Raw genomic sequence first — 23,741 nt, 5'->3', positions numbered from 1 at the left:
GTATTATAATTAGCAACATAACCCTAAGATATGTCCAAGACTTTGATAACCTGACAGCTTGTATTAAATAAATTGGAAACTCAACCTTTTCTTTTGATTGCACAGTGGTTCAGCCTTGGCCTCTTGCACCACAGCTAAACAGAAGCAATGCTGAGTCGCTTGCGGTATGCTTTTGTCATTCATGAAGGGTAAATGGGGATTAAACTGACATCCAATAAATTATTCATAGAGATTGTGTCTTACAAACAAGTCTGATGTGACTGAAACAAGTTAAAGCACTGGTGATGCTCAATTCGTGGGATTTTAGTTGATGATCCTCAAATGTCAAAACAGAGATGTTTCCTTGTTACTTTGAAATGGAAATGACAAAAAGTTAGCTTGGAGAGATTTGTCAGGAATAAAGAAAGAAAAGAAAAAAACAATGTTTATTCAGGGAAACCTAATAAGTGTGAGGCATCCAGAAGTCATCATCACAGCCTACGCAGCCATCAACGATATCTTCAGATGTCAGATTTAGACGTGTTATTTATATGTCTGGAGACACTCAGATACATCTTCAGATGTCTGTATGTAAATGTTAACACACCACACAAGAGCAGTTATAATTGAAATGTACCCATGAAGTTGTCACATCAGAATGCTAACGGCTATGGCTAACGTACTGTATGTGGACATATTAAATACATGTATTATGATCATTAACAGATACATTAATCAAGCAATTAAAACAATTAAAACGATGTAAATCTGTAAATGTGTTGAAACGATTTTTGTCCCCTTTATTTTAGTTGACTCCAGATAAATACAACACACAAATATTGACTTTCCCTGAAAATAGGTCTACTTTAGTCTATATACACGACGTTCCACTGCTGGGACTGCTCCGGTGCCGCCGGAAATTCCGGCGGAAATTTTGCTGGATGTCCTTTATTTCGGCCAGATGTCGGTCACCTTCCTGAGGCTACATCTGCTGCCATTTTTGATGTGTAGAGTTACCATGGTTACAGGTGTTTTCTCATCTATTGCAGCATTGACAGAAAGACAACACTGTCCACCTGTATGTAGACGGCTGTAACGGGTCACACACATAGTGCCCGTGTCACTCTGCTCTGCAGTAATACAATACCCGGCGATCCTTCGTTGTTATCCCTAAACTCTGCTGTTTGAACACCCTGCCGTTCTGTCCACTCGTCATTATTGCAGCCGGCTGTCCTCTCGGCTGCAGAGCTGAATCATTCTGAGGCTGAATTCACTCACTTGTTCACTAAAATGCTGTTCACTGTTTGGGTCGAGCTTGAATCAAGCAGCTAAATCAAATTACGGCAGATAACATTACCATGGTAATATTCCTTTATTGCCTACTGAATACGAATGGATGATAGCCAACTAAAAGTAACATTGATGTTACATCCACAGCCTCGGGATACTGCCCTGTTAACATTGGCTCACCTTTTCAAACGTGGAGTGCTGCTCTACATCCTACCAAGTGACAGCTGTTCTGTCACTTGGTTTTTAATCCTTTTAGATTGATTTAGAATGTAGTCTATATCGACGACGTTTCATTTCTGGGATTGTTCAGGTGCTACCGGAAATTCCGCCAGATGTCCCTCATTTTCGGCTGGATATCCTGTCACCTTCCTCTTTCTTTGTGTTGGCGTTCTAACCTCCGGTGGGTTTGTGAGGACTATGGTTAACTGCTCCTCAGATCTCTGCAGGGTAAATCCAGACAGCTAGCTAGACTATCTGTCCAATCTGAGTTTTCTGTTGCACGACTAAAACTACTTTTGAACGTACACACGTTCCACCAAAACAAGTTCCTTCCCGAGGCTATTTTGCAGAGGCACCGTGGCTCCGTCCGGAGCTTAGCCCCACCCAAGACGATTGTGATTGGTTTAAAGAAATGCCAATAAACCATAGCACGTTTTTCTCCCATCCCAGAATGCTGTGTGGACTAGTCAGACCCTCTTCCGCAGCGCTGTGGATGATGGTCTGGTCATGCGAGACTAAGTCTATTTTTATGCAATACTCCCAAGCCCATATGTATATTTAAAGAGTTATTGGTAATTCCTGCTGTATTCATTTCACCCCTCTACACTGGCCATGATGTGATCCCTTTCTAATGCAGCTCAGTACTCTAACCGTGTGTTCAGCTAGAACGCAAAGACCTGTCATCTCCATGCAAGTTGAAAATATTTCAATTTGACTGAAACATTTGCCTAATCCCGGGCTTTATGAATCTGCTTCTAAATGGTACAGACGAGAGGAAAAAAGAAAAGAAACTGGAAATAAGAGAGAGAGCTGGACTTTCTGCTGAGTTCTAAGATCAGTCAGAGACTGAGCTGAACATAAACACAGGCACACTCCTGCAGACATGCTCACAGCTAACGTACATTGGCTGTGTCGGGAATAAATACAAACGGTCCAGTGGCCACACTTATGTACATATTGGAGGATTCTACACCTCATGCAATGCTAACGTTCAGGGCCAGTGAATATCCTTTGGCAGAAATAAAGGGTGTGGGATTGTGCAGTGAATGTGAAACAAGTCAGACTTTCATGCAGGAGATCGGTGTTTACATCCTGTCACAAACTTGCAATTAAAGGTGCAGTAGGTAAGACTTATAAAACTAACTTTCTGTCCTATTAGCTGAAACTGACCCTATGTTCCAGTAGAACTACATGAAGCAGGTCATAAAAAAAAAAAATCCAGCTCCTCTGGCTCCACCTACAGCCTGTAGTGGGATTTTCAAAAATCCACCACTCCCTGTTCAGATGCACCAATCAGGGCCAGATGGGGTGTCTAACTGCATGTCAATCACTGTTCAAGCACACACATTCATTCTCCCTTGTGGGGGGAGGGGCTTAGGAGACTGTTTTGGGCTTTAGCAGAAAGGGGGGAGGGACTGAGAAGTTGTCGATGTTAAAATTGTTTGGCTAAGTCCTGGATCTTCACAATCCTACCTACAGCACCTTTAAGTGCAACCACGATTTTTCCCTTTCTTACTCCCCATAAGTACTTATGTTTCCTAACCTTAAACATAGTTTATTTACCATAAGATATAACCCTAACCATACTGTATCTGCCATACACATATACTTTATTCAGCTACACTCTTAAAAATGTTGGCACTAGGAGACAAAAAATACAACCTCGTAATTGAATGTATCCTGGGGTTTTGCAAAATAGCAATATTATTAGGGCTGTCAAAATGAACACGATAATAACAAGTTAATGCCAATTTCTTTAAACGCAACAATTATTTTTTTTGACAAGAAATTAACACACACGCATTCTGTGATTTGGACCTTTGCCGCTTCCGTGGTTTGGGAACTCAGGAAGCGATGCAGCACGGCTGCACTCACCGGAGATTTCTCTCAGTAATCACAGTTACCTCGGGGTCACTGCACGTTATTTTGACCCACAGTGGGAACTTCGGTCGCACGCTTTGACTGTTATGAAGATAGAGGAGATGCCTTTCACAGAGTACTTTCTGCCAGTAGCCAGACAGCGGGACATTGAACATAGAGTCATCGCACTGACCAATGATGAGTGCACGCAACATGACTGCAGCGGCCAGACAACTCCCGTTGGAGCATATGCCCCGTGGGGCACATAGCCTCCAATGAGCCATCACAGTTTCTCTCACACGGTTTTGATCCCACTCAGTAGAAGTGGATGTTTTTGGGAGCCGTTATTTTCCCACGTGTGGTTAAACACAATGACATTGTTACATTACATTGTTACATTTAGCTGACCAGACTAGTACAATGTGTCTGTTGCTGTAAAGCATGAGCTACATTATTTGTACAGTAAAGTACATTCAGAACAGATAACAAATGTGTGATTAGTTTGCAATTAATATAAAAATAGTTAACTATTGGCAATCATGCGATTAAATATTTGAATATTAACATTAATGTTCTTTTTTGATGATAGGGTTGTTGTAATTTGTTGTTGTAAACCACCGTCGCTGCATCCGGAGCTTAGCGCCGCCCAAGAGGACTGTGATTGGTTTAAAGAAATGCAAACAACCCGGAGAGTTTTTTTCTCCTATCCCAGTATGCATCTGTAGTGCAGCCAGACCTTACTCCACAGCGCTGTGGAGATATGTCCGGCAATGCGTGACTAAAGAGAAATAAGAGTAAATAAGGGAATTCTTTCAAATGATTAATGAAGTTAAAATTTAGTCAAGGAATTATTCATGGAGACACACTGTTAATATTTGAAAAAATCTCTCAGTGATAAATCAACAATCATCCATATATTATATTACATTACATTTCATTTAGCTGATGCTTTTATCCAAAGCAACGTACAATTGCTATATATATCAGAGGTCACACACCTCTGGAGCAACTTGGGGTTAAGTGCCTTGCTCAGGGACACATTGGTCAATGTATCACAGTGGGAATTGAACCCAGGTCTCTCACACCAAAGGCATGTGTCCACTGCGCTATCACCACCCTTATATAAAGTCAACAATGTAAATATTGTTATACAATTTATGTTTAACCCTTGTGTGGTCCTTCGGGTCCCAGTGACCCGAAGGACCACACAAGGATTTTGTACTTCCCTTTACTTTGTTGAGAATTGCTCTCTAAACCCTGTTTGTGTAAAGTAAGTAAGTAAAGTTTATTTCTAGAACACATTTAAACACAGTTTAAGCTGACCAAAATGCTGTACAAACAAGAACTAAGGTGCTGTATTAACCCTTGTTTAGAGAGCAATTCTCAACAAAGTAAATGGAAGTACATAATCCTTGTGTTGTCCTTCGGGTCACTGTGACCCAAAGGACAACACAAGGGTTAAATACACCACTGACAGAAAAAAAAACATTCTGTAAATTAACCATTTTTAGAAAGTTATTCATTTACTTTGTTACTTCGAAGAACTCTGGCGATAATAAGCAGCTCATTTGTGGGGTTTTGTGTTTTCAATCTTTTTGTTCTATTCATATATTATTATGCAAAGTATATTCAGAGCTGTGCACAAGAGGACGGTGTTTACTTTAAACTTAATATTTTATTAATATTTTATTTACTAAATATTGAGATGAAAGGCACTCAACTGGCCTGCTTCTTTTGAAAAGAATGTATTTGTCTGTGAAATGGTATTGTCTAATTCAGGAGAGCTTATCTGTGTATCCAATACAGGCAACCATATCAAACAGAATAAAAAATACTTGTACATCATATTTTGACCACCATGTCTCCACACTCCTGAATTAATTAGGGCCAGTGTTGACTGAAGTCGTCTTTGCTCAAGTCCCAAGTAAGTCTCAAGTCATTTGGTCCAAATCTTGAGCAAGTCTCGAGTTATTTTATTCGGGTCAGGTAACAGGTTCTGTCTAGTCAAGTCGAGTCCTTAGTTAAGGCAAGTCAAATCCCAAATCAAGTCACTTTATTTTTCTTACACCCAAGATAAAGCACTCTTAGCTGTAGGATCCTGTATATATGACGAGAAAAGACAAGGTATTAGTAGCCCTTCTAATAAAATGATTGGCTAGTTTGTATAACTAGTACAAAAACACCATTTTTGATGAGCAGATCTTGCATTCAGCAGTTCGCCTTTTTCCGTCTTGCGTGAAATCTTTAATTCCAAAAGAGATTACTTGTGGCACAGCCACGTAGTCATTGTGGTGGTCTGGTCCGACCAATGAGGCTTCATCAGGACTCTTTGATGTTATGTGTTGCCATAGCGAGGAGTTTGACCGACGGCCAATCATCCACTCATGACTTCACGTCATGAATCATGACATGATTCATGACTTCACGTCATGAATCATGTCATGATTCACGTATGCTATGCAGCTGCCGCTGCCGACTTGATGGTTAGACAGAAATGTGACAACATTAAATTATATTATTTTACATTGAACAGCTTAATTACAACTTACAACTTTAAAAGTTATGAATACATGTCATCCGAGTCATCATGCCTCAAGTTTAGTCAGGTCTGGAGTCATTAACTTCCAATTTGACTCTCAAGTCATTTAGTTTTCATCAAGTCAAAAGTCATCAAAACGGTCTGTCTTTATCCACGGCTTGGACAAGTTCTACACTATCCTTTCAGACCTACTGTGGACTTCCATCCATGTTGGTTTTTCTTTCCAAAAAAGTAGTGTAAAAAAAGTAGATTTTTTTATGTAATAGGAGTAGCTCTTTGATCTCATTACCTGATCATTTCAGCGGTTCTTCTGAGTGGTCTATACAGATGGAAAGGGCATTACGAAGGTTGATCCACACATGCAGGTTTATAGCCCTGATTGTAACCATCTGTCTTCACCTTGGAGCAGCACTCTCAGTGGACTTAGTAATATCTCTCCTGAACAGAGTGCTTGGTATTATAGATCTATCCTTTGCTTGTTCAGAGGCAATTTGCGCGGTGCTGTATAAGGTTTAGCCTTCAGCACTGTTTGACGTCATTTGCAGTATTTGAAACATCTGTGATAAAGCTGGCTTTTATTTATGTGAAATGATTATCCTTTTGCTGGGTAAGTGCTGCATGTGAACATTATGAACCTGGAAATGAAACTCATTTCCCAGAGATGTATTTCACAGACCTGCTGTACAATTCTACACAGTAGTATTCCTTCCATGCACTGTGGATAGTTAAGGTGGTGCCTGAGAGCATCTGTCCAATAGTTCATTTAGAAGACAGCTTGATTAAGCAGTCTGCCTTGAGAAAAAGACTGGGAGCCATACAATTCTCTGGCTGCTAAGAAATCAATACATTTTTGCAGTAGCTCCAGTTTATACAGCAGAAAGTGCAAACACAATACAACTAAACATGCTTTAAGAATTAATTTTGAATCAATTTAGTACTAGTGCAGTAATCTTCAGGAGTTCTTAAAAAGTGAAACTGCATTGAAAACAGGTGAAGTGCTATTACCCCATTCAGATATTCTTTGTAGTTGTTTGAAAGAAAACAAAATCTTTGTGAACTTCATGGAATGTACTGTGCTGTGGAAATGTGTTCACGGGCTCTGAACATGTTTCCAAGGGCGACAGTGTGCTTCTGGATATAGTTCTCAGAGCCTAATTGTATCCATGTGCAGGGTGACATTAAATGTTAGTGCAGGGAACAGAGCAAACAGTGCTGTCTGTCGACCATGCTCGTTCAAGCTAACGAGATGTCACACCCATAAACAGAAGATTTTTTTTAAAGACACTATATCGCTACGACCACTTTTCTGCTGTAGAATCTCCACTTTTGAAAACTGCTGAGACATAATGAGTATTAGCAAGTCAGACAAATTAAGAGGTGCAAGCTTTCACCAGTAAATGGACTGTTTTTATATTGCGCTTTTCTAGTCTTAACAACTACTCAAAGCGCTTTTACATAGTACAAGAACCATTCACACACTGTACAAGGTGCCACCTGCTCATCAGATAAACATTCACATACATTTACACTCGGATGCACAGCAACTCAGGGTTCAGTGTCTTGCCCAAGGACACTTGGACATGGGACTGCAGGGGTATGGATCGAACCACCAACCTTCCGATTGGCAGGCGAACGCTCTACCACTGAGCCACAGCTGCTCCAGTGTTTGCAACAAGCTCCTCACTTGCATCTTCCAACTCGCCTTCCCCTGTTCAGTCTCCTTGCCACTTCACTTATTTTGAACCTGAATGTATACATTAAGCTCGGGCCGTGCCTCACCTGTTCAGTATTTCAAGCTTGCCTCGCTCAGTTGTTAAGCTCCACAGCATTTGGTAGACCTTGAACTGATTTTCAGCCACTTGGGAGCAACAGAAACAGACTAGACAGAAAACACTGACATATCACCCCTATTAAGTTGAAATGGTGAAATTGCAGCACACAGAGCAACATTAGTATGCATTTGTCATGTTTGTGTCCCAACAAGTCCTCCAAACCATACTATATAAGTGGTTCAAATCTCACCCTTTAAAACAACCCACAGGTGCGTTTCATAGATTAACGCCCCTAGCGTTAGCAGAAAATGCGAGCCAGAGGAGCATTCACACCCGCAACTCTAAACGTAACCGTAATCCAAACCTTCCTCCTTACGTGGACTTTGGTGCTCTTACGCACCGCCACTATGAACCTAAATATGCATCGTAATTGCTGCCTGAACAAAAGACTTATGTGGCCGTTTTTCAGGGGAGGACAGTCTCCTGTGTCCACCTGGTAAACATATGTCCAAGATTTACTCTCTGGTTTTGGTCTCTACCAAGTCCTGAGAGAAACATCTGTCTCTTTAACAATAGAAAGGTAAAATGTGCCCATTGCCATTTTTAAATGCATGTTATTATAACACCCCTTCATCTCTCAGTCCATGCCTTCTTAAAATGGGTTTATTAATCATCTAGTGAGTTATGCTGGGTGTGGTATAAAGAAAATGAAAATATGATCATTTATACCTAAAACCGCCAGCGGTTAAGTTTCACCCCCGCTGTACTGTATATTGCTGTGCTCAGCATTCACAACACGGCCGGTCGCCTAGCAACGCGTATTGTTTACACGTCTTTTTGACAAGGCGGCTGCCATATGAGCAGCGAGAGCAAGCTAGATTTGGACATGAGTGAGGGAGAATACAGTATGATCGGGGAGGGATCACTGACCCGTCAGTTTCATCAGATGAGGAATTTCCATGTGATGATGAGGAGCGCCCAGCTTGCCCTTATCATGGCAGCTTAGCAGCCCTCATACGTGGACGAGACAGGTGCCTCAGTTACAGTCCAGCGATAACGTTACACATTCTAGTTAAAAGCAACTCATGTAGACATTTCTGACATTAGCCTACTGCACTAGCTATACTACATGTAAATATTTATATTCTTTAGTGTCGGGACACTAGTGTCTACTAGCGATGGCCAAATGAAGCTTCGTGAAGCAGTGTCTTTATTTTCTGAGCCCACTAGATGGCGCTCTGTGTTCAACAAAGGGTTGGGAATACACTGAATTGCAATGCCTTAGGACTTTCTCTTAAAACCAAGAGCTCCATCTAGTGGGCTAATAAAATAAAGACACTGCTTCCCGAAACTTCATTTGGCCATCACTAGTGTCTGCAACTGGGAGCACGCACTGAGAGTGCAGTAACAGCCTGTGCGTGTGTGTTTTTATCTGTAAGAAAGAGCCTAAAGTGACTTTGAAATAGTTATTTTGTCAAGTCATACTTGTTTAAAAAAAAAAATATGAATAACTTAACTGCTTCAAGAAATGCCATATTTGCGAGGGCTGAGGCTGTTTCGGCAGCGGGTAAATATTACCCGCTCTGCAGTTTTAGGACTAAATGGAATGCTGGCCTTTCTAGGGTTAACTACAAAATGCTCCACTACAATATGTTCATCACATAGTGATGGCCAAATGAAGCATCATAAAGCTTTGTGAACCATTTTCTTTATTTTTTAGCTCACTAGATGGCGCTCTCTGTTCAACAAAGGGTTAAAAGCACACTGCATTGACATTCCTCAAGCCTTTTTCTTTAAACCAAGAGTGCCATCTATTGGGGTTAGAAAATGAAGGAAATGTTTTAACGAAGCTTTATGAGGCTTCATTTGGCCATCACTACCTGCTAGTCTCTACCTAGTCTCTACCTGTGTCTGTGTGCTGTTAGTAGCTGAGCAGGTACTGTGCATTGTGAACTTAATAGTCATTCACCCCTGAAGATAATACAGTAATTGTGCAATATGTTTACTACTTAGCAAAGTTACTGTAGGTACATTCATAGCTTGGTCAGTGGTGTGTGCTGTGTTCGGAGTGCCTCTACCACCCCCTTGTGACCCCAGGGTACAATTAACCCCATCCTGGCTAAATACATGTGGTACAGGAGCCCCTTGGTACAGGAGCCCCTTTTGTTTTTACCTTTGACCCATAGGAAGTCCTGTGCAAGCCCCTGAGCTTCTTAGTAGACCGTTGTGAATGACAAGAACTGCTGGCTAACCAGTTTCATGGACTTAAGGCAAGAAGGAGAATATGTCGCTCTCTCTTTGTTGGATTCAAAGCTTTACTTGGCCATAGGGAATTAAACATGTCTGACACAAAGCAGAGTGAATTAAACATACAATGATAACATTTGCTTATCCATTAATTGATTTGTGTGTTGCAAAAGGGGATATTGACTTTGTCATTGGAGTAAGGAATGGGGATTGTCTCATGAATGAATGCGACTGACACGTCTTCCTGTACCTCGCGTGATCATTGACGCCTGGCCAATCGTAGCGCGTGAATGCTATCGAAGGGCAGGTCTTGCCCAGAACTGCAGTGGGTTCCATAATAACGCGTATTGCCTTTACACCAGCTTTTTGTGTTTCTCGTAATTTAAAAAATCTAGCCTGACATTGCCAGAACAAATCGCAAATGCAAATTAGTCTGGAACCTCTCACTTAATTTTCAATATCTTAAGGGGCGTTGACCAAAATGCATCTGGATGCGATCGGATAGACTCAACTCATCAAAGCAATGTAACAGGTGACTTTGCGCTGTACTTAACGTGAACTTCATTCACAATAATCCCCACGAGTTTTTCTTGGAAACCGTGGCCTCGCCACTTGCTGTTCAGCAGCCAGGACGCAGACGCTCCTCTTTAAAGTCATCTACTTATACACGCCTATATTATAAAAACGGTTGGCATTGACCCGTCAGATCTTAAGTTGCTAGAAAGGGGAGGGGAACCAAACTCATCTGCCAGAGTGACTAAAACATGACGTCACAGATCCATCTTGTTTCCAGTCAAGTTAAAATATACTCTCAACTCAAATGTTATTGGTCATGTTTTTCCTGTTTTATTGTGTTAATTTATTCCCTGTTTTCATGTTTCTGTATTCATTGTGTTTTACCATGTGTGTATGTTTTATGCTTCAGTTTCCTATTTTACTTTGTAGTGTCTGTTTCTCCTGTGTCATGTCTTGCTTTACTTCCTGCCTTGTGTTTTCCCGCCTCTGTGATTGTCTGCCCCTCCCTGATGTGTTTCACCTGTTCGTGAGCCCTCGTGTCACCTGTCCCTTGTTTCACCCTTGTTACCTTGTGTATTTACCGTGCGTTCATGAACATCGGAAAAACGTTTTTCCGAGTGAAAACGTCACCATTCACGCAACTTCCTCTGGGAATCAGAGGTGGGAAACTCGGGCTGGATTTTGCTGACGTTTGATGGAGGCGACTTTGGTTCACTGAACATATTTCAATGACAATAAACTGTTTATTGTGGACAAATGCCTCTGCCAAGAAACATACACAGACATACAATTTACAATTTACAATTATTCATAAAGAGGCCCGTTGGTTGTCCTGCAGATAACACAAACACACACCTGGCGATGTATTGTGTGGATGCTTGCATAAGAAAACAGCAGCAAATCTTTTTGTTATTTCGGCCATGTTTTCACACACCTGATGCTCTAGGCTAGGGCCAACCGTTGGTGGCAGTCATGCAACAAGTTGTTATGCCACACGCCAATATAACAGAAGAAGAAGAACACGTATCCCGACCATGTGAATGCTGAGAGTCGGAAAAACAACGTAACCACGGTGGTGGTCCCTGTTACTCCGAGGTGACATGAACGCAGCATTAGTCTCTGTGCTTTCTTTGTCTGTTGTCCGGTCGTCGTCGTAACGTGTCATTTGCTGAGTTTTTCCTGGATTTTGCTCTTCTTTGTTTCCAGTATATAGATTTTAGTTTGGATCTCGGTTGCCAGTTTCTACCTGCCTGCTTTAGGAAACCTTTCCTTTGTTGGATCTGTCTTATTTAAATAAACCTTCAAGACCTGCACACTGTCCTCCTCGTCTCAACCTTCCGCATTTTGGGTCCAAGCCTGCACATTCCCTGACAAATGTGGGGTGAACAAAAAAACAAACTGTCCATGCCTGATTATAATCATATTCAGTGTCAGCAATGATTGCAAATTAATTAACATCCCAAAATACTACTAATAGCAATTAAATGTCTGGTTTACCACTTAGTGTAGACCGTAAGAGGCAATAGACCTTTTTCACGGCAGACATGTTGACATGTCATAGGAAAAGCACAGGTGTATTCAAACCCATTACTGATGGCTGCATTCCACTTAGGAGAGACCCTGGTATTAAACCATTAATGATGGCTGCATTCCACTTAGGAGAGGCCCTGGTATTAAACCATTACTGATGGCTGCATTCCACTTAGGAGAGACCCTGGTATTAAACCATTACTGATGGCTGCATTCCACTTAGGAGAGGTCCTGGTATTGTGCATGCTGACTCACTGAAATAGCTTACTAGGACACTATGGAATTGAGCCATCGTTAAGGTTATCAATTTCAGCTGTGCTTTTCTTACTATAACAAGTCCAAATGTCTGCTGTGAAAAGGTCCATTGGTCCATTGCAAGAGATGGGCCATTCCTGCAGCACAGTTTATAGAAATACACTAACCATATGATATCATATCAACCTTGATATATATTATTATTCTTTTTTACTTTTTTATTTTAATTGTCCTTTGCCATTCTTTCACTAAACCATTTTTCTTTGAAAGCAGCATTCCAGTTATAGCTTGCAGACTTTACAGGTTTTCTCCAGCTACATATATACACTTCCTTGAAGTTACAGTAGAGCAACTTAGAGGAGACATGTCTTAAAAACAACAAAAAAAAAGCACAAATTGACGTGTACAATTGTTCTCCTTTATTTCCCTTTACCCATTTTTTCCTTTGCTTTCACAGTGCCACCAGAAATCATCAACCTGTCGAAAGATATTGTGGTAAATGAAGGCTCCAATGTCACCCTGATGTGCCAAGCCAGCGGTAAACCAGAGCCTTCCATCAGCTGGAAACTCCTCTCCTCCTCAGGTAACTTGTTAGTCCTCTGAATAAGTACATAAGATATATTCACACTTTCCTTTTAAAGGGGCACTATGCAGTTTTTGGCAATTTCTTCGCTTTCCTCGAAAAAAGTCATAATAACCATTCCAATGACTCCGAAGCTGTTCAGTTAAGGTAAATTAAGCTAAAAAAAACTGCATAGCTCCCCTTTAAACAAATCACTTGCTCTGCTTCCTACTTCATTTTCCTCACTGTCCTTGTCGCTGCCTGTGTTTCTTCCACTCAGCCCTCTCTGTTTATCGCCCCATCTCTGACTTTGTTTGACCCCTGGTGGATTTCTCGCTTCACTTGTTACCCATCATTACCTGTTTCCAGATCCTCATTACAACGTAATTGTTCGCAGGAAAGCAAACTGACCCTGTTGTTATTGGACTAATTAATTAGGATAATAGGATAGATGTAAACGTTCTGGAGGCACTTTGAATGACAGGATTAACACAGTGAGCATTAACACAGTGTGGAGCGTTATGCATTCTTAGGCACGCCATGGCAAGTATGTCCAAAATCAGGATAGTTCCATTGTGCGTGCTCAATGGCATTCATGCCATTTATTCTTTACAGAAGAATAAAGGAAACCAAATGCTATTTCTGTATCCCTGTGTGTCCATGCTTCACTTAATCAGGCAAGATGTTTGTTTTCATAATGAGTTACATTTAAAAAGACAGAGCTTTTGTGCTTGCATCTGTGCTGTCCTTTGTGTTGAAGCTGGGATCCGGGAATTGAATTGTTAATATGACACAAGTGTGACTGACCTGTCTGTACGCAGATAAGCAGGGAGAGGGGACATTGATTGGCTCCTTTTTGTGAAATGTGACATGCTTGTGCATACGTTATCACGCAGGCTGTGTAGAACAGATGGCCGTAGGACTTCTTTGTTTCCTTTTTTTTTTGTATTAGCAGTTTGCAGTTGCCTGCTACCAGTCACACTCTTCGGGGTCAAATGGTAAAAAGTCTGGGGACTTTGATATCTTATGCTTTTTGTAGCTTCTTGTTGACTCTAGCAAATGAGCATCTGCATTCATGTTTCCATGTTTTTGTACATTGTAAATTCTTGGTGTTAAATTGCAATTGGTGCAATTTAAAGACATTGCACACTCTGGTTTGAGTGACATATAGTTTCTTGCAACCAATAAACCCTTATGTTTAATGAAGGCAGTGTTGGAGCACGTCTGTCTGGTTTCTAGACTGCTGCTGTATGCCTAGCATACTGAGTTCTTGCAGTATACAAATATATAGCAGTAGAATCTTAACCATTACACATTTGTTAAGGACAAGGAATATTGCTGTATAAACAGCACTACTGTTAAAGCAACACTAGAGAACTTTTCCCGATTCGGTCCCCCTACAGGTTGGAAGCGGAATTGTCCATTACATTATGCTAGTTTGCCAGATCAGGTAGCGGATCTGTAGTTGGAATGAACTGGATAATGTAATGTAATGGACAGTTCTCCTTCCAACCTGTAGGAGGACCGAAGCGGGAAAAACGTATAGATATAAATGAACGGTTGTTACGTTCAAGCCCTTGCCAAATGAGTTTACACAATGCTGAGTGATATTGTCGCTCCTAACTCAACAACATACTGACAGACCCCTTGTTGTCCCGACTTAGTTAGGGTTAGGAAGAAATTGTGGGTTGGGTGTAAGGATGTGCATTTAAGTGACACACAGGACAAGAACGGGACACAAATACCAACACAAAGAAAGACATCCAGCCAAAAAGAGTGTCATCCAGCTGAGTTTCCGGGCAGCACCGGAGCAATCCCGGAAGTAGAACGTCGTGGATGTAGACTAATTATTACTATTTTAACAGAAATTGTCCATATGTGATTCACAGTTGTACTGTTACATGCAAATTGCATTATGGGACCTTTATTTGTGCTCCGACAACTTTTGTCAGCCTTGGAGGCGTCTGTATCCGTCTGTATTAAAGCTGTAAATGATTGGATTAGCGTGCTTCAACAAAGCATAAAGGGCCAAACACCAAAAGGGTAAATATATGTGTCAAAAACAAGCTAAAAATTCATTAAAGAACAGATTCATTTTACAAGTTTACTAACGGAGCAGCCTTGTATGGAAGATATATTTTTTTTTTAACTGAAAATGTTCTGTATTTTTACTGTAACTACACTCTAAATTTTCGTTTTTTGAGTAAAGTCACTGTTATTTTACGGATTTATTTCTTAAGAGTGCAGTTTCCGGGCAGCACCGGAGCAATCCCGGAAGTAGAACGTCGTGGATGTAGACTAATTATTACTATTTTAACAGAAATTGTCCATATGTGATTCACAGTTGTACTGTTACATGCAAATTGCATTATGGGACCTTTATCAGAAGGATGCCGATACAGCCTATTTGTACTGAGAACTAATAGTTCATTAACCACACAACAACATTGTTACATGAGCAGTACACAAAGTGCCATCAACTAACCTTGCTCACTTACAGCGTAAGTTATTATTCTGGCAATCTGATTGGTTACACGCTCAGTCTACCTGTATTACACAATACTTTTACAGGCGGGGGGTTACAGCAACGCAGAGTTATTATGAATCCCACTGCTTTTCTTCACCACGTCGACAATGTTTGTGTAATTACTCTCACTGCCAGAGGGGGGGGAGACAAATGTTCCGCACTTCAGCTTTAAAATGACAGAGAACATTATTCCATACTAGACTGAGCTTAATTTCCTAAAGTCCTCTTTGGACTAAAATAATCTTAGTCCACGGAGTTGCAACGGGACTGAGACTATCGTCTCAGCCTTACAATGCTTTGGTCTGCACACACACTCTGAAGACCTACTTACCACTAACACTCACCAAGAAAGTGGGAATATCAGTCTTTGACATTTGTGTAGACTGAATGCTATCAAGTATTTCTAACTTACTGTGTTACAGTGTGGATAACAACAGCTGCTTTTGAACTAGGCTCAGAAGATGATGAAAGAAAAGATGAGAGACTGAAGGCATCATTACATTTGTTATTTTTGTGTGTGGGGGGGGAAACTTGTACAAAATCAAAGGCTGTGTCTGCCTAACACTGTAGCTTCACCTGAGAAAATCCAGATAAATCTAACATTTGGACTGAAGTGTCTAACAGAGACTGGAGCTGCTGCAGTAACTACAGTACAGTAACGGCCTTCATTAAAAAAAAAAAAAGTATTAAGGACAAAGGTCATCTTTGCTACTATGTGTAACTACAATGCATTGGCTAAATAATGGACAAACTGAGTGTTTGTTGCAGATAAGAGCTGAAGGGATGCAGCCTTTTACCCTGACTTTGAATGTTGCCATTCAAAACATTCACACTTCTGGCCTTCAAACATGATTGAACGAAACGTCTTAAAAAACTTGTTTGTTTCGAGTCAAGTCAATTTCATTTATATAGCCCAATAAACCTTAATTTGCCTCAAGGGGCTTTACAGCGTATAACACCCACTGTCGTATGCTGAGGGACCATCGATTCAGATAAGGAAAAACCCCTTTAATGATATTAAGCTGTGGCTGTCACACAACTGCCTTCATTTGAATGAAGATAAAACTGAGTATATTATCTTCAGTACTTCTCATTAGGAAGGCACAGATCACGTCACTCCCCATCGTTTCAGACTTTTTTTGGCCTAAAAAAGATCCTTTGATCCAAAGCTTGTTTTGAACACAGGCGTGGTCCAATTGTTCTCTCCGTCCATCTTCATTATATGGGACTAAAGCTGCTTACACGCCAACCAGACGGCCGACCGTCAGCAGAAAAGCCAGTCGGACTGATCAGTCTCCCCGAGTTGGTCCAAAAAGTTCCTCGGAACACACCGAAGCAACGAGACGTAATACGTCTCCATAACAGCAATAATCTGTATTGTTGCCCCAAAAAATTAAAACCGGCAGCTGATTGGACGAACGCATCACGTTTCAAGTTCAAAGCCAGACTGTCATGGCGGCTCGTTCAGAATACGATCTCATATTGTACTAAAATAGTTCACTGAAACGTGTTTCTGAAAACATTTGAAGAGAGAAATAGGCCGTGCAGTTGCTGAATCTGTCTTCACTTCAGATCAACAAAGATTTTCGTCAGATTTTGAGAGACTCTAGTCACGCTCATCCCGCTCCCTGTTTCCTGGTTAGCACTCCACCAATCAGATGGGTCATTTGAGTCCGATTGCCGGCAGTGCCCTCCCCACCGATTATACATGACAAATCGCCCAAAATGAATGCCGACGGCCCCTTATACGGACGACAGCACGGAACACACCGAACAGACTCGAGTCACGACCTTCCCAGACTGTCCAACGGCCGATTATCGGCTCGGTGTGTCCGGGCCTTTATACACCTTTGACTCTGTAGTAAAAACATACAGATTATCACATTATTTTCTACAGTGTAGCAAGGAAATTGACAGTTTTTTTTTCTGAAGGACCAAATCAATGATCTAAACGGTGGCTTACTGATTTCAGTGACCTTCTGGTTGACTGCATCTTCACTTCTGTCAGTAGGATTTTCACAGCGTTTGCTAATTACTTGGATTTGACTGTGCCAAATGAACAGTGGGAGCCAAGTGTGAGTGAGTGATTAATAGTTACCAAGGAAAATTGCAGACAAATACAATACAACCCTAACAATCCATAATCAGTTTACCAATGTATGAGTATCTATTTGAAGGCATCATGTCCAGTGCAAGTGACACTGAAATGACAGTTAAATGGCTGGATGAAGTTCAAACTCTTTTTTTAAATTTATTTAATCACAGTGTGCGGGTGTTATGGCTGAGGGTGTATGAAAGTAAAAATAGTGCCTAATCAGAAAAAGCTGCTCATTCGTTTTCATTCTATTGAACAGTCAATCAATAGCCTGTGAAAGCAACGTAGAATGTGCATCCCAGACTTGTGCACCTAAAAAAGGTTTTACAGGAGCAATAGCAGTCTTCTCCCCCTTTTGTAATTATTACTCTTAATTAGACAAATAGTGGATGAGTGAGTCAAGCAGAGGAGAGAACGGTCTGACACAACCGGCTGCTGGGCCACGGGGGACGATACGTGTTTCCGAGGCGTGGGACTGATCCCAGCTATCTCTGGGAACCATTGCTGTGAAATCTCATTAACTGGATCCAGCGGTTGGTTTCATTGCCGCTTTAACTTCCTGGCTCCGCTGTGAACAACAGAGCTGTTTTCTTTTCAGACCTCCTAAAGGTGCAATCCATTATAATTGGCTATAAATACATTTTGATGTAGGAGATTGAGGAAGCTGAGTCATCCATTGGCCAAATTAGTTTTACTTGACCATGCTGGGCTAAAAACCTATTGTGTGTATATATTTTTATACTGTGGGTGGAGTGTGCATGCTCTCCCGGTGCCTGTGTGGGTTTTCTCCAGGTGCTCCAGTTTCCTTCCAACAGTCCACAGGTTAGTTTAATTTGAAACCTCTGGATTAGGGCTGAACGATGAATGGTTTTCAAATCAAAATTGAGATTTGAAAGAATGCGACTAAAGACCGCGATTAATCGAAGGTGCAACATTGAGTTGAATGTTTGGTGCAACATTTGGTTTAAAGGTCCCATGGCATGAAAATGTCACTTTATGAGGTTTTTTAACATTAATATGAGTTCCCTGAGCCTGCCTATGGTCCCCCAGTGGCTAGAAATGGTGATAGGTGTAAACCGAGCCCTGGGTATCCTGCTCTGCCTTTGAGAAAATGAAAGCTCAGATGGACCAATCGGGAATCTTCCCTTTATGATGTCATAAGGGGAAAGGTTACCTCCCCTTTCTCTGCTTTGCCCGCCCAGAGAATTTGGCCCGCCCATGAGAGAGAGACAAGCAAGCAAAGTGGCAGTTGATCAAGGCCACACCCCCACCCTCCACCTTGCCCCCCCTCTCTCCTCCTCAATAGCTACAGACACAGAAATGGCACATCCTAAGGAAAGCTCATTGTGGGACTGGCTCTAGTGGCTGTATTTCTGCACCCAGGCTGAATTTCGGGAAAGAGACTTCAGATACAATATTAGGGGACCACTAAGGTCTATATAAAAGACACTTCAGATACAGTATTAGGGGACCACTAAGGTCTATATAAAAGAGACTTCAGATACAGTATTAGGGGACCACTAAGGTCTATATAAAAGAGACTTCAGATACAGTAATAGGGGACCACTAAGGTCTATATAAAAGAGACGTCAGATACAGTATTAGGAGACCACTAAGGTCTACATAAAAGAGACTTCAGATACAGTATTAGGAGACCACTAAGGTCTATATAAAAGAGACTTCAGATACAGTATTAGGAGACCACTAAGGTCTACATAAAAGAGACTTCAGATACAGTATTAGGGGACCACTAAGGTCTACATAAAAGAGACTTCAGATACAGTATTAGGAGACCACTAAGGTCTATATAAAAGAGACTTCAGATACAGTATTAGGGGACCACTAAGGTCTATATAAAAGAGACTTCAGATACAGTATTAGGGGACCACTAAGGCCTGTATAAAAGAGACTTCAGATACAGTATTAGGAGACCACTAAGGTCTACATAAAAGAGACTTCAGATACAGTATTAGGGGACCACTAAGGTCTATATAAAAGAGACTTCAGATACAGTATTAGGAGACCACTAAGGTCTACATAAAAGAGACTTCAGATACAGTATTAGGGGACCTCTAAGGTCTACATAAAAGAGACTTCAGATACAGTATTAGGAGACCACTAAGGTCTACATAAAAGAGACTTCAGATACAGTATTAGGGGACCTCTAAGGTCTACATAAAAGAGACTTCAGATACAGTATTAGGAGACCACTAAGGTCTATATAAAAGAGACTTCAGATACAGTATTAGGGCACCACTAAGGTCTATATAAAAGAGACTTCAGATACAGTAATAGGGGACCACTAAGGTCTATATAAAAGAGACGTCAGATACAGTATTAGGGCACGACTAAGGCCTATATAAAAGAGATTTCAGATACAGTATTAGGAGACCACTAAGGTCTACATAAAATAGACTTCAGATACAGTATTAGGGGACCACTAAGGTCTATATAAAAGAGACTTCAGATACAGTATTAGGAGACCACTAAGGTCTATATAAAAGAGACTTCAGATACAGTATTAGGAGACCACTAAGGTCTACATAAAAGAGACTTCAGATACAGTATTAGGGGACCACTAAGGTCTACATAAAAGAGACTTCAGATACAGTATTAGGAGACCACTAAGGTCTATATAAAAGAGACTTCAGATACAGTATTAGGGGACCACTAAGGTCTATATATAAGAGACTTCAGATACAGTATTAGGGGACCACTAAGGCCTGTATAAAAGAGACTTTAGATACAGTATTAGGGGACCACTAAGGTCTACATAAAAGAGACTTCAGATACAGTATTAGGGGACCACTAAGGTCTATATAAAAGAGACTTCAGATACAGTATTAGGGGACCACTAAGGTCTACATAAAAGAGACTTCAGATACAGTATTAGGGGACCACTAAGGTCTATATAAAAGAGACTTCAGATACAGTATTAGGAGACCACTAAGGTCTATATAAAAGAGACTTCAGATACAGTATTAGGAGACCACTAAGGTCTACATAAAAGAGACTTCAGATACAGTATTAGGGGACCACTAAGGTCTACATAAAAGAGACTTCAGATACAGTATTAGGAGACCACTAAGGTCTATATAAAAGAGACTTCAGATGCAGTATTAGGGCACCACTAAGGTCTATATAAAAGAGACTTCAGATACAGTATTAGGGGACCACTAAGGTCTATATAAAATAGACTTCAGATACAGTATTAGGGGACCACTAAGGCCTGTATAAAAGAGACTTCAGATACAGTATTAGGGGACCACTAAGGCCTGTATAAAAGATACTTCAGATACAGTATTAGGGGACCACTAAGGCCTATATAAAAGAGACTTCAGATACAGTATTAGGGGACCACTAAGGCCTATATAAAAGAGACTTCAGATACAGTATTAGGGGACCACTAAGGCCTGTATAAAGAGACTTCAGATACAGTATTAGGGACCACTAAGGTCTGTATAAAAGAGACTTCAGATACAGTATTAGGGGACCACTAAGGTCTATATAAAAGAGACTTCAGATACAGTATTAGGGGCCACTAAGGTCTATATAAAAGAGACTTCAGATACAGTATTAGGGGACCACTAAGGTCTATATAAAAGATACTTCAGATACAGTATTAGGGGACCACTAAGGTCTATATAAAAGAGACTTCAGATACAGTATATAGGGACCACTAAGGCCTATATAAAGAGACTTCAGATACAGTATAGGGGACCACTAAGGCCTGTATAAAAGAGACTTCAGATACAGTATTAGGGGACCACTAAGGTCTGTATAAAAGAGACTTCAGATACAGTATTAGGGGACCACTAAGGTCTATATAAAAGAGACTTCAGATACAGTATTAGGGGACCACTAAGGTCTATATAAAAGAGACTTCAGATACAGTATTAGGGGACCACTAAGGTCTATATAAAAGATACCTCAGATACAGTATTAGGGGACCACTAAGGCCTATATAAAAGAGACGTCAGATACAGCATTAGGGGACCACTAAGGCCTATATAAAAGAGACTTCAGATACAGTATTAGGGGACCACTAAGGCCTATATACAGTGGCTTGCGAAAGTAATCGGCCCCCTTGAACGTTTCGACCTTTTGCCACATTTCAGGCCTCAAACATAAAGATATAAAACTGTAATTTTTTGTGAAGAATCAACAACAAGTGGGTCCCAATTATGAAGTGGAACGAAATTCATTGGCTATTTCAAACTTTTTTAACAAATAAAAAACTGAAAAAGTGTGCGTGCAAAATTATTCAGCCCCTTTACTTTCAGTGCAGCAAACTCTCTCCAGAAGTTCAGTGATGATCTCTGAATGATCCAATGTTGACCTAAATGACTAATGATGATAAATAGAATCCAGCTGTGTGTAATCAAGTCTCCGTATAAATGCACCTGCTCTGTGATAGTCTCAGAGGTCCGTGTAAAGCGCAGAGCGCATCATGAAGAACAAGGAACACACCAGGCAGGTCCGAGATACTGTTGTGGAGAAGTTTAAAGCCGGATTTGGATACAAAAAGATTTCCCAAGCTTTAAACATCCCAAGGAGCACTGTGCAAGCGATAATATTGAAATGGAAGGAGTATCAGACCACTACAAATCTACGAAGACCCGGCCGTCCCTCTAAACTTTCAGCTCATACAAGGAGAAGACTGATCAGAGATGCAGCCAAGAGGCCCATGATCACTCTGGATGAACTGCAGAGATCTACAGCTGAGGTGGGAGACTCTGTCCATAGGACAACAATCAGTCGTATACTGCACAAATCTGGCCTTTATGGAAGAGTGGCAAGAAGAAAGCCATTTCTTAAAGATATCCATAAAAAGTGTCGTTTAAAGTTTGCCAAAAGCCACCTGGGAGACACACCAAACATGTGGAAGAAGGTGCTGTGGTCAGATGAAACCAAAATCGAACTTTTTGGCAACAATGCAAAACGTTATGTTTGGCGTAAAAGCAACACAGCTCATCACCCTGAACACACCATCCCCACTGTCAAACATGGTGGTGGCAGCATCATGGTTTGGGCCTGCTTTTCTTCAGCAGGGACAGGGAAGATGGTTAAAATTGATGGGAAGATGGATGGAGCCAAATACAGGACCATTCTGGAGGAAAACCTGATGGAGTCTGCAAAAGACCTGAGACTGGGACGGAGATTTGTCTTCCAACAAGACAATGATCCAAAACATAAAGCAAAATCTACAATGGAATGGTTCACAAATAAACATATCCAGGTGTTAGAATGGCCAAGTCAAAGTCCAGACCTGAATCCAATCGAGAATCTGTGGAAAGAACTGAAAACTGCTGTTCACAAACGCTCTCCATCCAACCTCACTGAGCTCGAGCTGTTTTGCAAGGAGGAATGGGCAAAAATGTCAGTCTCTCAATGTGCAAAACTGATAGAGACATACCCCAAGCGACTTACAGCTGTAATCGCAGCAAAAGGTGGCGCTACAAAGTATTAACTTAAGGGGGCTGAATAATTTTGCACGCCCAATATTTCAGTTTTTTATTTGTTTAAAAGGTTTGAAATATCCAATAAATTTCGTTCCACTTCATGATTGTGTCCCACTTGTTGTTGATTCTTCACCAAAAATTACAGTTTTATATCTTTATGTTTGAGGCCTGAAATGTGGCAAAAGGTCGAAAAGTTCAAGGGGGCCGAATACTTTCGCAAGGCACTGTAAAAGAGACTTCAGATACAGTATTAGGGGACCACTAAGGTCTACATAAAAGAGACTTCAGATACAGTATTAGGGGACCACTAAGGTCTATATAAAAGAGACTTCAGATACAGTATTATGGGACCACTAAGGCCTATATAAAAGAGAATTCAGATACAGTATTAGGGGACCACTAAGGTCTATATAAAAGAGACTTCAGATACAGTATTAGGGGACCACTAAGGTCTATATAAAAGAGACTTCAGATACAGTATTAGGAGACCACTAAGGCCTATATAAAAGAGACTTCAGATACAGTATTAGGGGACCACTAAGGTCTATATAAAAGAGACTTCAGATACAGTATTAGGGGACCACTAAGGTCTATATAAAAGAGACTTCAGATACAGTATTAGGAGACCACTAAGGTCTATATAAAAGAGACTTCAGATACAGTATTAGGAGACCACTAAGGCCTATATAAAAGCATAAAAAATCAGCATGTTATAGGACCTTTAACATTATTTATTCCTCTTTTATTCACTGTTTTACATAAGATAAATGCGGGAATAATGTTACAGAAATGTCCCATCAGTGGATATTTCATTTATTTTAACAAAATTTTAACATGATGGTAGAAGGTGCAGTATGTAAACGCTGCCGTTGAACTGAGGCAGATCAG

General features: G+C 40.8%; 1 protein-coding gene across 5 annotated transcripts in view; it reads left to right on the top strand.

Moving 5' to 3' along the window:
• ntm (neurotrimin) overlaps positions 1–23,741 on the top strand; it is a 526,533-nt gene that overhangs the window by 484,472 nt on the left and 18,320 nt on the right. For all 5 annotated transcript variants that reach the window (XM_039777165.1, XM_039777169.1, XM_039777168.1 and 2 more), the window contains one exon: positions 12,665–12,790. In XM_039777165.1, coding sequence (XP_039633099.1) covers positions 12,665–12,790 — 126 coding nt within the window. The remainder of the gene's footprint in view (positions 1–12,664; positions 12,791–23,741) is intronic.

This window comes from Perca fluviatilis, chromosome 16 (genome assembly GCF_010015445.1).
Source record: "Perca fluviatilis chromosome 16, GENO_Pfluv_1.0, whole genome shotgun sequence".
Lineage (NCBI taxonomy): Eukaryota > Metazoa > Chordata > Actinopteri > Perciformes > Percidae > Perca > Perca fluviatilis.
This window is presented reverse-complemented; position numbering and strand designations above follow the sequence as displayed.